Here is a 16,393-nt window from a genome sequence, read left to right on the forward strand (position 1 = left end):
AAAGCAAAGTGAATGAGGAAATAAAAAAATCCACAAGACAGACATATTGTCCTGTGCTGCAGCCGTCGGACTTCATTTAAACCGCTCCAGCGGATATTTTTATGATAATATATTCCTGAAAAAAGTTTCTTTAGTCATGTCAAAGGCAGCGACTCTGAAAATAAGCAGCACGACTGCGGGGAAGGTAAGTCGGTGAGCTTTTGCTTTTTGGGAGTAAGCGCTCTCTGAGGAGGGCAGGTTGCAAGGTAAAGGAGCTAAACGGCTTCCCGGCGGCCTGCAGTGACTTTAAAGCGGACTTGGTGTGAGTGTTGAGCCCCGGTGTGTTTGAAAGCAGTCGGTTATAGTTGAAAAGCAGCGGAAAGTCCCCCGCAGCGGGCAGGAAAACGAAAGTAAAGCCTTTCACAAACGTGAGTCAGCACTTGAACCGTGTTTTATTTGGTTTATTTAGTCTGCTCACCTTTTCTCCACAGGTGGACAACTTCCGCCAGGCTCTGTATCGGGAGGTCAGTTGACACATTGATTGCGTTAAATTAGTAAAATATTGAAATAAACCAACTTTTGTGACTTGAGGCCCCTCTTTGTGTGCGCGCGTGTGTGTTTCCAGGCAGAAACTCTCTTCTCTGACTTCATCCCTCTGAAGATCATAAAGCTGGACTCTCTGCTCAAGGTGAAGCATTTTAACTGACAGCCTCTGTGACCTTTGACCTGGGAAAACTGCTCTTCACTCTTGTCCTTGTGTTTGTCTTTTATTTGATTATTTTGTCAGGATGAGGGCTTCAGCATCACAGAAACAGCTTCCCTTAGGGCTCCTCTGGACATCCCCATACCAGACCCTCCTTCCCCCGAGGACGAGGTGAGAGCGCCGCAGCCTGTCACGCTTTTAGCTTTATCTTTCACTAAACATGGCCAACATGAATGTGTTTGAGATCACTCATTCCATATGAATGTGCTTCAGTCCACTAAAACGGTGAGAAGGCTTTTACTTTGAAAAACTGGGTCATTCGCAACATTAATTGACCCATACACTGACACAAGAACTTGTTCCGTGCCTCTCACGCAAGGACGCTTCAACACGTAGACTTGAGGAGGCGGGGATCGAACCACCGACCTTTTGATTAGTAGACTGCTATCAGCCCAGCTATGAAAAGTGCCATGGAGTTTCTAATATCCTCACTTTACTACACAGGCATGGAAGTTAATATTTCTGGAGCTTTACACAATCACTGTGATTTGAAATGCACATGTAATAAGACATATTATTTAACTTGGGCTGTACCAACGCATGTTAAAATAAATCTGGGTTGGTTTGGACAACTTTAATTGAGGCTCGTGAATTATAATGAGCCGGACATCCAGATAAGATTCAGGACGACGCTACTAATTACATTATTATAACAACTTATCTTTATAATATCATACAGAAGGAAAAAGAAAAGGTCAGTTATGGTCAGAAGTTGGGATAAGTGAAGGTCGGTAACTTTTGGTTCATTTCATCTGTTTATTGAATTAAAATAAAACACCCTGAGACTCTCAGGGTGAAGCTCGGGATAACATAGTGACAGAAGCTTAGATCTCTGACAGCAGATTTGGAGGCCTGTAAAGACCCCGCTTTGCAGGTAGAGGACTGATATTTGGTTTGCAGCTTGTCATATACAAGGCACATAATATTCCTGAAAACTGTTGAAATCAAGGGAACAGTTTCACAAAAATTAAGCTCAAATTTTCTGAGAAAACTATTGACATTAGAGACCAGAAGCTTTGCCCTTCCAGAAATCTGTTATATTTTTTAATATACTGAAAGTTACTTTTCTGACATGCTCTTCACTAGTGCATTAATTGACACAGTCGACCGACACACTCACATCTCACTGTGACAGCTTTGACCTTTGAATGTGTCTTTATTGGCTCTGAATGAATTTTAACTGGATTAATGTGAGTGCAAATATTCAGCTTCCTCACTTGGATTTTTCACATTTTTAATTGATTTAAGACGCCCGATCTTTTCTCACTCTGTAAAAAAACGTCTCTCTCAGGAGATGGAGACCGACAAGAATGAAGACGACGAGAAGAAGAAGAAGAAGCGTAAGGCATTTTTGTAGTCACACATGTGAAAACTGAAAGGTAGCATGTGATGTCTGTGGGGACGGGGAACAAGAGCTTCATCTGTTCTCTCTGCTCTTCAGCCCCGAAGTGTGGCTTCATCAAGGGGAACGAGAAGATCACGATGGTGCTAGAGAGAGTGAAACCAGAGATAGTCGCTTTTAGAGAGACCATCATCACTGTGAGTGAATCACTGCCGCTCTGAGGGCTGATTGATGCTCTAAGACAGGAACAATATGAGAATGATTTTAAAATGAGGATTAATGCTCTGGGTTCAAACTGCAGGTCACCTGCTGGATTCAGCACCTCATCCCAAAGATAGAGGATGGAAATGACTTCGGAGTTGCCATCCAGGTATACGTCGTCTGTTTAATTGGCTGCTCTTTCATTTTAATTGAATATAAAGCCACTGATTTTAACTTTTGGATTAATGTGATAAAGAAATATGTTGACCTTTAAGGTTTTTTGGGTTTTTTTTTAAACCACAGGAGAAAATCTTGGAGAGAATCGCTGCAGTGAGAACCAAAGTCGACGGTTTTCAGACCAACATCAACAAGTAGGTTGGACGTAAATCCTTCTTTAAAGCGCGGCAGCTGCCTTTGTGTCATTTTACTGAGAGTGGAGCCTTTCATCACTACTGTTTAAATCCTCAGGTACTTCACAGAGAGGGGGGATGCTGTGGCCAAAGCTTCTAAGGAAACTCATGTGGTGAGTGATGATCTCTGCCTTTCTATATTCGAACGCAGACTGCAAACATCGCGCCACAGAGTTCAAACACACTTAGGGTGCTTTCACACCTGCTGTGTTTAGTTCATTCAAATTGAACTCTGGTTTAATTTGCACCCCGTTACGTTTCTTTTGTGCACATGTGAGCACAGTAATAAAGACCCTTTGGAGGAGGTAGTGTTCCTCCCGTATGGTTCATTTATGTTGTGAATGCACTCTGACCTTAATCTAAACTGCCAGGTGTACGTTGCTAGATAAGCTAAACATCTCCCTGTACCTACATGTGGTTTGCATTCTGGGATGTGGACAAGGTAGACAAAGGTCTGTACAGGTTAGCAACTAGCTATGAAATGAACGTAATCCTCCAGAACACAGCACCTCGTTCCAGTTTGTACTTTTGTCGCTCCCACCCCAGGCACATCTGGCCAATACGGGGACTGAATGTGCTCACGTTTTTGTAATCATGCACTTTGGTTTGTTTGGAGTTCACTTGGATTCTTTTCTGGGTGAAAAGAAGCCAAATCACAGGAAAAAAGCTACAAGTTTGCAAACTCATCAAATGATTCGGACCAAAGTTATAACAAACTATAGGTGTAAAAAAACGCCCTTAAAAATCTTTCTCATATAATAGTTGGAGCAGTGGTTCCCATAGTTTTCTAACATTGTACATCCTGACCACCACACGGAGCAGAGGAAGTGATGCTGGATGAGTTTTGGGAAATTTTCTTTCAAGTGGAAAGAACAGCTGGATTTAATGCCAGTATCAGATTTGAACATAAAAGGTGGATGATAGCAGCACTTTGAAGTCTCACTTTTAGCATTTTGGCCACCACTGTTAGTTTTTGGCCACCCTTTTGTCCAGACATGCCTGCTAATTACTGTGACATAACAAACTAATTAGATGCCAGAATTTCACGCACCAAAACCCGATCACAGACTTCTTGTCTGTTACACACAGCAAGTCACATTAGTCAGATAACTCTATTCAAAATGGATTAAAGTCAGTAGAAGGAAGACTGAATACATGTGTGGATGAGAGCTGCAAAGGTAAATACGCTGAATATGAGCTTAAAGCCTGAGAGAAGACACAAAGATCTCAGAGATGGATGAACACTAGCTGGTTTTAGTCTTTTTCGTCACTGAACATCCCAACGAGCCTCGAGGTTTATGACACAAAAAGGAAATATGAAAATTGCCTTTAACTCTTTTTCTTCTGCCCTCAGATGGACTACCGCTCACTCGTACACGAGAAGGACGAGGCCATCTACTCGGATATCAGAGTGATCGTCCTCGACATCCGCGGCTTCTACGTAAGAAGCCTACATTTATATTTCCCCCCCAAATACTTAAAACCATGAAAAAAAAAATGGATCTTAAATAAAATATTTGAGTTTTTCTAAGATTAAAAAACTGATTTTCAAACAGTTTAATCACTAACAATGTATTTTTAGCTGCTGTAAGTCAATTATTAATCTGCATCTCTGCTCGTTTCCCTCAGGCCGAGCTTTATGACATCATCAGCAAAAACCTGGAGAAGGTGACCAACCCAAAAGGAGAGGAGAAGCCCTCGATGTACTGAGGCTCCCGGGGAACGGGAAAAGCCACTGGGATGAATTTAAACAACCTTCAGCTGCATTGATCACCTGCTAAACTCAATATCAATCAAGTATCCGGCTCTTTGTTTGATAAACATTTAAAATAAACACATAAACAACTGGATGGTATTTTTAGTTCTGCTGTTTCATGGTAACACTTTGGTTTTATACCAAGATTTGCACTAAATTTTAAGTTGTGTGGTAAAGAATGAATAAAGAAAAGTGTTTTTCAGACTGTGTGACATCCTCAGATTTATTTTTAACAAAGAAAAACTTTTCGGCATGTGCACCTCTCATCAGTGAGGAATCTTATTACAAAAATATCTTTCTCATTCAGGATCAGGAGGAAAAACCCAAAGAAAAAACAAGACATCAACAATAATAATTACATAATAAAGTCAGGAACAGCAACACAGGAAGGTTAACCGGCCTCCGGGCATTTATACTTCTGGTCCTTCTCCACCGGGGATGAGCTGCAGAAGAGAAAATATGCAGCCATAAATCATCCTGTGAAGGTTTAAAACACCGGGGGAGATTATGGGACACAATCAGGCGTTTGTTTGTTTACCATGGTGATGTTATTGCCATTGAGGAGGATCTGGTCGAGCTTGGTTATCCTCCTCCCCTCTGGTGTTATTTCACTGCAACACATTTGTTTAATATAATCAGCGGTGAACCCGAGAAAAGGTGTAGTTAGAGTAAAAATGCAACAGGAGTACTTACAATTCTGTCACATCCTCCAGGACCATGTCTGACACACACAGTTAAAGACAAACTGTGCAACAATAAACAGCAAAGAGACATCAAAGTGCAGCTAAAAGCTTTACACAAACGAGCAGGAGGATGTGGAGACGTGGACGTGAGCGGCACCAGCGCCCATCCACAGAAGCCTTTCTACTTCCTATTAATCCCTAATAATTAATTAACTAATTAATGAATTAACTGATGGCCACCAGCGGTACTCCTCATCCTAGTAGACACAACTGTGGTATCAATTCAAAATCCTATGTCCCCTCATTCTCAAGTTATCACATTCACAAGAATCTCACAAAACTTGCTCTGACCTTGAGGACAAGGTCACCGAGATTCAAGCTTTTAGAAGATGCACCTATGTTATCAATTTGAAAATCCTAGCTGACTTCCCTCTTAAGTTATCGGATTCACAAACTTGGGTTTCCGAGGTGCCCACTCAGGTGATAATACCCCATCAGACTTTTAAGAGTAAAAATGAAAGAAGCCCTACAGCAGGAGGAACCCAGGCCCCACTGCACCAGAATAAGATCTGACAGCAGAGGGAAATGGTCTGTGGCCACCATCTGCTACACCTGTTGTTACTTTAATTTGCACCAATTTGGCTGAAATAGATTTACCATGGTTTATTACTCCTATTTGGATAGATTGACATGCCTGAAGTTGAACTGTGTTGTAGTGTGATCACTGACTGTTTCCTTAAATTTTTTGATCAGTCTATTTGTCCCATGTTTGTACAGATCTACACACTTTTTGTGCCAATGGTATTCTGCAACTGTCCTCTCTCACATTTATAAATAAAACAGAAACAAAAAGTAACAATAGTTCTGCTTCTCATCGCATGGGCTCCACCTGTGAGCATGGATGACTTCAAACAGTCGATGGTGTGTGCAGCACAATATAGTAAGACTTTGTACATTGTTGGTGTTGAGGTGTGCACTAACTCGCTCATCTGGACACGTTTTAATTAAAAGATACTGACGAAGTCATCGAAGCCCAGCAAGGTGCCGACAATTTCTTTGTCAGTTTTCATGACGATGTGAATTCGGGAGCCGATACATTTGTCCACAAGCTCTGCAAAAGGAAACATACAGAGAAATTACACATCCTGTAATTCAGGTGAGTGTTTCTACTTTTTACACTTCACTTACCTACCTACTTTATTAACTGGTGTCTCTCTTTGTTAAGGACTCAACAGTTAACCCTTTGAAATACTATAAATTTTTAATAACTAAATAGAATAAAAAAGACGACAATGTAATTTTTAAATTTATTTTGAACATGCCAATAGGGCAATAGACGATAATCCAGTAATCTGTAAATTTTCAGCTAGAAACCTGCCCTCTCTGCCACTTTAATAAACTAAACCAAATAAGAAGCATTTTGTTTGTGCTTGTAGAGAGTAAAGCCGCAGCGTTAGCTCCCTACCGGCGTGATGCTAATGCTAACTAGCAAACATCTGCCTACAAAATGATTTTCAGTGAGCCGCGGCTCAAACTGCGGCCGTCGCACGCTGACTCGGAACAGCCCCATTTAAACCCACAGACGTCAGGAACAAAACACAGCATCATAGAGATTTTACAAACCGAGCGGGAGCAGCTGCGACGGGTTTGTAGCCGACATGTTCAATCAAGAGACTTCCCTCCACAAAGCCAGAAGTAATCGACAGACGAACAGTAATGGGCCAGCCAGACAAGATCAATCAATCCAGAAGAATTTCGTCTCTGGGGAAACAAAAGAGTCTCCTTTTTAAGAAATTCAAACATTCATGGTTGCAACCAAATATAATGCACTTTTTAAAAATTCAAACAAAACACACACACACCTGAGGGTGATATTAAATTATTCTGTATGTCTCCACACGATGGCGCAAGTTGTGTCGAGGAACACATGACATCATTTTTGTGTTTAAAAAAGAGAACAGAACAGAGATCAAGATAATTCACCCCTGTAAAATCTGACCGCGGATATTTATGCTTCATCTCGCCTTGACAGGTGGAATTTAAGGTGACATGCACGTTGTCTATTGAGCGGGAAACACAAGAGCTAAGCTAACTATCTATTTTTTAGATGCAGATTATCCGGACTTTATTCTAGGGAGAGCTGTCTGATAATATCAATGAAATTCCAGATTGAAATGAAGGAAAATATGAAGGAAATGTTAGTCAACTCATTACTTTTTCCACAAGAACTTCAGCCTGATTGCATTTAAAGCCTTTAAACTCATTCTGTCCTGCTTAAGAAAAAAAAATACACTCAATATAATTGTTAACTGTTATCTAATTATATTATGTTATATTGGTCAACAGCGAATTAAAACTTTAATCTGTCATTTTAATGTTTTTATTATGTTATATTAATAACATTATACAATTGGAAACCTTAGCTAAAAAGTAATTTAATAAGATAGGCAACAAAACAGTTAATCAGTTAAAAGCTAGTAAGCACAACTTAGCTAAATAATTATACTTTACAAGTCTCGATTTTAGTAAAATTAATGTATTTTTGGTTAAGCTAGCTTTAAAGTCTAGATTGACATTTATCTCATTAAACCTGAATTTATTAAGGTAAATTAAATTCAACTGACATTTTATTTTAAGTTGAATTTAATATCAATGAAGAAATTTTGAAAACTTAAAAAAAAACGTTGGCGTTTGTCTGCACACTTAAGAACGTTTTGTCTAAGTAAATGTGCTCCATTGACTCTACTTAACTGAAGACTGCCCTTGGGGAGCAATTAACTGTAAACTTAAATTTCGCTAAGCGAAAACGGAAGTGCGCTGCGGGGAATGCTCTTGCCCATTTGGCCAGTGGGGACTAAGCGGAAGAGAAAATCATCTCTGCTGTGCTGCTGTCTGTCTGTCACATATTCAGGGAGATATAGACAGAAAAGTCGGCCTCGGTTAGCTGTGTTTACATCCAATTCCGGAGCTAAAACAACGCTAGACTGCGGGTACAGGAGCGGGGATGGAGCCTCAGGGCAGAGACGAAGGGAAGGGGCCGGTGCTGCACATCGTGGTGGTTGGATTTCACCACAAAAAAGGCTGCCAGGTACGTGAACCCCTGCTTCCAGCTAACATCGGCTAACTGCTAACCGAGTCCTCACATCGAGTTGACATAAAGGTGCATTTTCACTAAAGTTCTGTACGGTATGAGTGTCAGCTTACGTGTCTATTATGCTCTTGTTTTTTTAAACAGCGCATGCACAGTCCTGCAGTAATGCGGACATTTCTAAACATAAAAACAGTAAAAACTACAGACTTCTCACTGCCTGGCTTCCCTGTCAGGTAAGAGGGGTTAAGATCAGCTGTTTGCTGTGGGCTCACAGGGTTACATAACACCAGCCCTGCTGCCAACAGTTCAGTGTTTTCATCACAGGCTGCAGCATACTCATCATCACTGCTCCTGGACCCTGCTTGTATCTGGGTATGCACAAAAATGGAGCAACAAGCCGATTAATCAATCAGTTCAGGTTTTCTTTGAGCTGTTTAGAAACATTTTCTTGGTCTCATGTCATTGTTTACTTAATATTTAGGGTCTTTTGGTCAAAAGAAGACACTTGAAACTGTCACTATTATAGGAGTTGTTGTTTAAAAGTGAAAAATATGTTTTGTGCCCAGCTGACAAGACAGACAGAAGGCATTACTGACTCATTATTCTAGGACAGCACTTGAGCAGATTTGCATGCTAAAAAGTTTTAAAAACTCCTGCTCGATCTTGCACTGGCCCTTTACAGGACTGGTTAGTTTATCCTCTGCCTGAAACAAAGTCTCTCTTTAAAGAGCCCCTTCCTTTAAGTCTGCTGTTTCTTGATTGGCTAACTTCCAGAAGCTTGCTGAGGGGCAGTAGCACTCAGTGTTTACCTTTTTATTTTTAGTTTTTATCTTTTTAAGGATTTTTACTACGTATGAAACTTTGGCCCTCCAACAGGGAGGTTTACAAGATTTCACATTTGTAGCAGTTGTTTAATTGTGAAAATAATTTGCCTGACAAATCATCACCTAAGACCAAACTCTGTGTGGCCGTTAATGTAAAGTGAGCTTAACACCCTGCTTTACTCATTCTAATTTTCTCTCACATTGTTGTTTTGTTCTTCTTCTTCTGCTGCTGATTCAAATTTCATTAAATGTGCAGTTACACACTGAACTTCCTCCTCCTCCTCCTCCTCCTCAGTGGTGGTGTTGTTGTCTCCGCTCTCCATCTGTTTTTCTTTCTGCGGTTTTGCAAACAGCTGCTGCTCAAGCACAAAGATAAAACAGCAGTTCTCCTGATGTAAAGATGAGACCAGAGCCCCAATAAAGCACCCAGTGTGCAGTCTTTGTTGTCTTTAATGGGCCTGCACTCGGGGACGGAGGTGGTGGAGGTTATCGGATAAGGGTCAGCGATCTCCTGCTGGGCGGCACAAGATTGGGTTCCTGGCTCTTTAATCCGTTTCTCTGCCTCTCTTTCACAACCGCCCTCCTCCTCTTATTCACCTGCTGTCCATCTGCTTGCCTGGCAGGATTTCGAGGCCTTTTACATGTATTTTTTATTGGAAACCTTAATCAGTGATGCAGCAGGAACATCCATCACACAGAAATATGTTTACTTATGTTTTCCCACTTTTAAGCATGTACGTAAACACAAATAAAAATGCACAAATGAGCCTGATAAAGGCATTGAAAGTTTTTTAATTCCTTGCATCTGCAAAGTTTATTTTTAACAGTACATTAAGAAACATTGGCACATACATTAAAAATCTGCACCCTAACATGTTTTGCAGTTGGCTTAGTTTGTTTGTTTGGAGGATTACATAGTAATTCATGGACAGATTTGCATGAAAATGCCACAAAATGTGGAGCTCGGTCCAAATTGGACATTTCATCCATAGACACAAACGATTATTTTGATAGTCGACTAATCAGATCATGTGTCCATTGGACGTAAAACATGCATCTTATTGCACCAGCGTCTGCTCTTATATAACTATCATTAGCTTACAGCTTGAAGTGTTTAAGGTCTGTGCTAACGAAAAATAAAGACAAGATGATAGTTTATTAAACTGTTAATGATATTTGCAGATTGTCTCAGTGAAGTTTAATAATAAACTCAGCCGTCTGGTCCTTGCTATCTAAGATATAACAGCACATTGGAGTAAATTCTCGACCATCTCACACTTCTGTTCAATCAGTTTTCTGTGTGTCGTTTATTCAGCTGTGTGAAAACTGTAATCTAACTTTAATCTTTAAGCAGTTGTCTGTTCCACTTGTGCAGGTCCGCTGTTTTTGTTTTTCAATTGCATTTGAATGAACTCATTCTTTGTAGTTAAATTACTTTACTTCTCTCTCATTGCTTCACGAGTAAGGAAATGTGATGTGTATATGAAACTTTCTAAGGTACACTTAAGTCACTGTTGCTGAGCGTTAGTAATTCAAGTGCTTTCACATATGGGAACCTCAATTAGGACCCGACTCAGTAAAGAAAGGAGCAAAGCTGATTAAACGAGCTGGAGACATGCCGTTCTCTTTCTCTTGTCATTAGAATTAAGTTTGATTACCTGATAGTACTGCTGTTTCTGTGTGCGGCAGTGCGAAGTGATGCTAGGAGCTGGTTTTGAGCTCCTCCCCCGAGGTCTCCTCACATACCTGAAACAGCTCACCTTGGAGGCATCTGGGTCAAATGCCTGAATGTCATATATCCTCCTGATGTGGAGGAACAGCTCTACACTCTTTCGGTCTCTACCCACAGCTTGTGGCTGCTGGTGAGGGTGTGAATGTTGGCCGACCAGTAAATCACCTGGAAAGTGTTGTTGGGATAAACTCAATTATCCTGAATAACACATTTGGCCAGGTTTTGGAATAACTGGACCAAAAGTTTGGACAGAAATATTTGAAAAGGTGTGGGAAACATCTGTTTCAAACTTTTTTTTACATTTATTGGGTCTTCAGTGTTCTTCACATTGAGATGTTGTTGTTGTTGTTTTGTTATTGACTGCCCCCATGAGTCTACTCTTAATCCAAAGCCTTCTCTGATTTAGTTGGATCTCTTTTTGCCACTCCAGTGACACCAAGTTGGCTTGAGGAGAGTGATTGCTCATAAATCCTCTGCTTCCAGGATGTGCATGGTATTTGCTCTGCAGGCCTGTTTTTAGGCTATTCCTCTGCACCATCAGTTTCATTGGCATGATGTTCTAGGCACTACAGTTTGACACTACAGTTGTGGTTGAGTTTTGCTTCGGACGGTTTCCTGTCTGAGTGAAATGATCGAGCCATTATAGCAGCTGGCTGAATTCTCACATTACTAATAACTCCTATGGCAGAAGGGACGGTGAAGTGTCTTTTATTAACGGAAAGACAGTAATAGCATGCACCGTCCAACTAAACAGGAAAATTAATGATCAACATGATGTAAATTGCTGCTGCTGTGTCTTCCACTGCATACCATAACTTTCTAATAGGCAGATGCATTTGTAACTTTAGATTTTCCTTTTAAGCCCACATGCAAACTACAGATGTTACACTATGACAATAAAATCTGGTTTCTATAAATTACTTTCATTTTGTGAAGCACTTTGCAAGCCACGTCTTTCTTTTTAACTCCAACTGCTGTAGTAAAGTGATGTTTTTTACCACATTGTCTACCTTTACCCTTCCAAACAGATGTGGCGTAGGAAGATTTATTACTTTAGAGGCCTTAAAGCGGGTACTTAATACACAAACGGCTCATAATTAGTGATATTAGATTTTAGAATATGTGTCCCAGATACAGGAAACAGTATAACTATGATAAACACAATTAGAGCCGTTAGAGAAGCATCCTTGTATAAATTTATTACGATTACAGTCACTAAAATACCTCAGTGAAGCTAAACGTCCGGCACAAAACATCACAGTAAGAAGACGTGGCAAACTGCACCTCCTGCACCTCCTGCACCTCATTAAGTTTTCATTTGAGGTGAGGGTAAAATGATTAGGAAATTTTCCACGACTTCAAACTGACAAACGTCCTCATTTGTATTCAGTCTGTTCGCAGATTACCCGTGTGAGCTAAAACAGCCTAAATGAGGTGTTATTCTTTCTCCGTTCTTTCCTCAGGTCGAATTCTCTTACCCGCCGCTGATGCCAGACGAGGGTCATGACAGCAACCTGCTCCCAGAAGAGTGGAAGTACCTCCCGTTCCTGGCTCTTCCTGACGGAGCTCACAACTACCAGGAGGGTACGGCACAAACTCACTTTGTAATTAAGTCTTATGAAGTCTTACAAAGATCCCAGTGTTACTTCATTTGCAGAGTGCTGACAGATTGTTTACAAATGGAGCATTTTTCTGCTGAGACTTCAAACGTGCTTTTGAAGCTTGAAGCTTTGCTTATGGGCCTGTGTAGAGTTTTCATGTTCTCCACTTGTCTCCAGGTACTCGAGCTTCCTAGCACAGCCCAAAGACGTGTGTTACAGTCACTGGTTATGTGAATGTGAACACGAATAGTTGTTTATCTCTTTGTGTCAGTCCTCTGTTTGTTGGACGGGCTGTACCACGAAGCAGGCCGTAATATTCATCAAAAGGCATCAAATTACTGACAAGATAATTGGAGGCCTCAGATACCTGGCTGGTTATTATGCCAATAAAACAGGGTTTAAATCACTGTTATTGAAGTTTTTTATTGAGTTTTCAAAGTGTGGGAATGAGTCAGCAGGTGCTTCTCACACAGGTGATAAAATCATGATTGTCCTCCGGTGATTTTAAAAGGCTGGTGTCACTTCTGTAAACAGAGAGGTGGGTGTGAGCGATAGTGAGTGACTCGCCTGTTGTGGCTGCGGTCATGTGACGGGCCCGTGCTTCACGCTGACCTGTGAAGGCAAATAGCAGGAACCGAGCCAAGGTTCATATCTGTAGTTTCAACTTCAAAAACTACACTCATCAGCATGGAGAGGACAGTTCTCACTTCCTGCTCAGAGCTGTCAGCTGTTTGTTGGTCAGCTCGGTGATTCAGCAGTGAAAAAACGAGGGCTTCATGTAACAGAGACTGCTGTTACACCAAGAGACTGATTAGTAAAAGTATCCAGGATATTAAGGAACAGCTTGCAATAATACACCATTTAATTTAGTGAGTCATGTTTCTGGACTTCAGTTTTCATCACTTTTTAAGGGCTGAAAAACCCAGATTTGGATTCTGGGTTCACTTGCTTTACTTTAATATTAAATATCATTAGAAACTGCTTTGTTAGGTTTATTGAGATATGGTCTGGATAAAAATAGAATTGTTGTTTATTCCCAAGTCGAGGGCTGTGTCCAGAAGAGCAGGGCCTGGGGAGGCGCATCCTCTTTGAAATATGTTTAATAAAATAACATTTTAAGTAGTATGCAGATATCTGCAGACTGGGCTAGGACCATTGCTGCAACATAACTGGGTGTATTTACTCAGATTTGTCATGCAGCGTATTACACACGTGACTCACATGTGAAAAATCCCCAGTTTGCGACTGGGAGGAGACATAAACACAACCTCAGGGCTCAAAAGTTGGTGCCAGGCCCAAGCCCAAATAAATGGGTGAGTTGTATCAGAAAGGCATTTGTGCTTCATCAAACATGCGGGTGTTGCTTTCTGCTTTACTGAAGTACAGCTTTAATATACTTTTGATGTTTTTCTTTCTTATTATACTTTCATCTTCTACTTTTTTCTACTACATTTTTTGAAGCAAATACTGTAATTTGGCACAGTGGTGTAGTGGTCAGTAGTCAGCACTGATGCATCACAGCCAGGAGGCTGGAACCCTGAATGTTTTCTCCAGATACTCTGACGTCCTCCTGCAGTCCAAAGGCGTGTAATAAATAATGGATGAATGTATGATTAAATTTGGCTTTCCTAAACTGCCCAGCAGTATCTAAAGTAATTACAATCATCTCCAGCTGCAGCTTTAATGAATCAATAAGTATTATCCAGTAATAATGTACATGGAGCTGCAAAATGAGTAAATAATGCAGGAGGGCTCATTGCTGCATGAGCCTTGAGAGTTTACACTGGTGCTATGTCTGATCAATTATGCTGACTTCCTGTGAGCCCCCCTGCTGTGCCCCCGAGTCTAAAAAGTCTCCCTTGAATACATATCAGCCTGAGCTCCACTCGCACAGTTTTCACTGTAGAGAAATCTCTGTGGATCTGTTCCTTTGTTGCCTCCAGCGTGTTGCGAACTGATTAAGAAACAACAGCGGCTGCTTCTGTGAAACACTAAAAGCAAACAGGGAGTCTCCTGCACATGTTTGGCACTGGAAAATCACCAGTCTCATTAAACTATTTCAAAGCAGTTTTCTTAAGCTATCGCATCCTCACACAGGTGATCCACTCAGTAAAAAAGAAAGATGGTGATCTAGTGGAGCAGAATCTGCTGTGTTGAGCAGAGACATGAGAGCTGGATCCTGGCATATCAGGGCTGCTTGGTTGGGTTTGACGTACGGAGAGTGTGGCCTCTGCCCAGATGCCCCCGCCGTTGCCTCTTCTTTAATCTGTGACGTCCACAGTCTAACCTTTGTGACCCCACTGTCGTCTTGTTCAGAGGAAATACTAGTCACGTTGTGAAATCCTCCTCAGCCCCCCTCCTCAGACTGAATGAACGGTTGAGCCCTGAAGTTTTATTCGAGTCTCTTCCTTTCCCCATCATCTTCTTAATGACAGAGGACAGCTGTCGTGTCGCTGCAGTTTCTAATCTTTGTGCTTTTGATTGATGACTGACGTTGTTTCTATATTGGTAAATATCTCCCAGTGAGTGTAGAAGAGGAATCAGGTTGTAAAGCACATGATTTTTGGACTCCCAGTCCAAACCTCTCAGTAATGAGAATTTCTCCTTTTGAATTCTTTATTCTTCACTGTACATAAACCATAATCATAATGATTTATCTTGGGGGTTTTTTGTTGGGTGAATTTATGTGTTTTTGAAGTTCTCTTCTGCTAATTTTGAAAAGCATTTTTTTAAATGTGTTTTTGGGGAAGCAAAACGCTTGAGATGCCTTCATAAACAAGTTTTAAAATGCTTAAAAGGATGATGGGAATTTGGACGTCTAGTGCAGCAAAGATTTTATTTGTTCAAATGTCCAGAGCGTCCCTGAATGCACCGAAATAGTTCAACGTGACTCTCAAATGCAGTCATCCTTCATTTATTGTTTCTGGCCATTAAAAAATTGCTGATTCCAAAACTTGTTGATACTCAGCTCTCAGTAGCCCTAAAATGTTTAATAAAACAATTATCAAAGAGCTGTCAATGTAAAATAGATGTAATATTCAGTGTTAGAGCCGTGCCTCTCTATCAGCTGGAACACTTAATCTGTTTCATTCTGTGGTGTCCAATTAGATGGCAGGAAATCCATCCAATGTACAATATACTCTGCAAAATACTGCAACAAAAAATATGTTTGAAGAAAACAAGACAAAACGCAGCACAATGAATAAGCATTTCTGTCTAATATGCTTTTTTTTTTCCTTGCAAGAGTGGCGTTAACTGATTATTGACATATTAAAATGACTGTTGTACCCTCTGATACGACTCTCTGAATCTTGGAGCAGATATTGAGACCCATCAGATGCAGCCATGTTTTTCTAGTCTCTTAGGGTCGAGTTTTTGTGAGCTTTCGTAGCTTCAGTTTCCTGTTGTTAGCTGACAGGAGTCACACCCACTGTGGGCTTCTGCTGCTGTTTACATCGTCAGAGATGCTCTTTTGCATACAATACCACATTCAGTGCCACTCGAATCGCCTTTCTTCCTCTTTCCGATGTTCAGTTTGAACTTCTGCTGGTTGTCTCAACTGTGTCCTCATGCTGCCATGTGATTGGCTGATGGGATATGTGCAGGTGTCTGTCTTGTAAAGCCGGTTCTGAATTTCTTAAACGTTGCTTCTGACAAATACAACCGATGAACTAAAAGTAAAACTTAAAGCAAACATTTTTAAACAGAGTGTAAACTGCACAAACTCTTACTCGGGACTTGTGAGCTGTAGTTAATCTGAACATGAAGAACAGCTTTTTCTTTTCTTTTTTCCAGCTATCATCAAGCAACTTGTAAATGTTTGCTTCTGCCTTCAAGTTTATCCAGTTTGGCAGCTGGTCTGAAAACCTGCCGTCAGTCACTGCAGTTCCACAAACACTCTTTATCTAAACTTACTGGTTTTTATTGTATTGATGGTCTTTGCTGAATCTGCTGTTTTACCACAGAAAATGCATATCAGTCTCATCTAACTGCACACAAGTGATTTTTCTC

At 40.8% G+C, this 16,393-nt stretch overlaps 3 protein-coding genes across 5 annotated transcripts in view; 2 read left to right on the forward strand and 1 right to left on the reverse strand.

Annotated features, from left to right (window-relative positions):
- psme2 (proteasome activator subunit 2) lies at positions 1-4,653 on the forward strand. The gene is made up of 11 exons (XM_005941911.3): positions 1-184; positions 471-503; positions 605-667; positions 767-853; positions 2,034-2,082; positions 2,184-2,281; positions 2,386-2,454; positions 2,589-2,656; positions 2,754-2,808; positions 4,050-4,136; positions 4,325-4,653. Exons 1-11 carry the CDS (start codon positions 137-139, stop codon positions 4,403-4,405), a joined length of 738 nt encoding a protein of 245 aa, XP_005941973.1. The 5' UTR covers positions 1-136; the 3' UTR covers positions 4,406-4,653.
- On the reverse strand, positions 4,647-7,083 carry lsm5 (LSM5 homolog, U6 small nuclear RNA and mRNA degradation associated). Its single transcript, XM_005941912.2, has 6 exons — positions 6,997-7,083; positions 6,758-6,895; positions 6,150-6,245; positions 5,145-5,172; positions 4,990-5,062; positions 4,647-4,894 (listed from the first exon to the last, which is right to left on the reverse strand). The coding sequence occupies exons 2-6, from the start codon at positions 6,792-6,794 to the stop codon at positions 4,862-4,864; spliced, it is 267 nt and encodes an 88-aa protein (XP_005941974.1). The 5' UTR covers positions 6,795-6,895; positions 6,997-7,083; the 3' UTR covers positions 4,647-4,861.
- The window catches only part of avl9 (AVL9 homolog (S. cerevisiase)), a 27,813-nt gene continuing 17,599 nt past the window's right edge, over positions 6,180-16,393 (forward strand). Inside the window, exons 1-3 of one of the 3 annotated variants that reach the window (XM_005941914.3) lie at positions 6,180-6,290; positions 8,046-8,222; positions 12,245-12,365. In XM_005941914.3, coding sequence (XP_005941976.1) covers positions 8,139-8,222; positions 12,245-12,365 — 205 coding nt within the window. In that variant the 5' untranslated portion in view covers positions 6,180-6,290; positions 8,046-8,138. Of the gene's footprint in view, positions 6,291-7,162; positions 7,179-8,045; positions 8,223-12,244; positions 12,366-16,393 lie in introns of those variants that run through there. The other 2 variants (XM_005941913.3, XM_042228496.1) reach the window with 2 other exon arrangements.

Source organism: Haplochromis burtoni, unplaced genomic scaffold (genome assembly GCF_018398535.1).
Source record: "Haplochromis burtoni strain Fernald_Lab_line unplaced genomic scaffold, NCSU_Asbu1 Contig_326, whole genome shotgun sequence".
Taxonomy (NCBI): domain Eukaryota; kingdom Metazoa; phylum Chordata; class Actinopteri; order Cichliformes; family Cichlidae; genus Haplochromis; species Haplochromis burtoni.

Bases quoted from the DNA above. Each gene is read 5' to 3' on its own strand.
- psme2 (XM_005941911.3), top strand. From the start codon at position 137: ATGTCAAAGGCAGCGACTCTGAAAATAAGCAGCACGACTGCGGGGAAG. The intron at 2,455-2,588 runs GTATACGTCGTC...TTTAAACCACAG, and splicing joins ACTTCGGAGTTGCCATCCAG to GAGAAAATCTTGGAGAGAAT. The intron at 2,657-2,753 runs GTAGGTTGGACG...TTAAATCCTCAG, and splicing joins TTTCAGACCAACATCAACAA to GTACTTCACAGAGAGGGGGG.
- lsm5 (XM_005941912.2), bottom strand. From the start codon at position 6,794: ATGTCGGCTACAAACCCGTCGCAGCTGCTCCCGCTCG. The intron at 5,063-5,144 runs GTAAGTACTCCT...AATGTGTTGCAG, and splicing joins CTGGAGGATGTGACAGAATT to TGAAATAACACCAGAGGGGA. The intron at 4,895-4,989 runs GTAAACAAACAA...TCTCTTCTGCAG, and splicing joins ATGGCAATAACATCACCATG to CTCATCCCCGGTGGAGAAGG.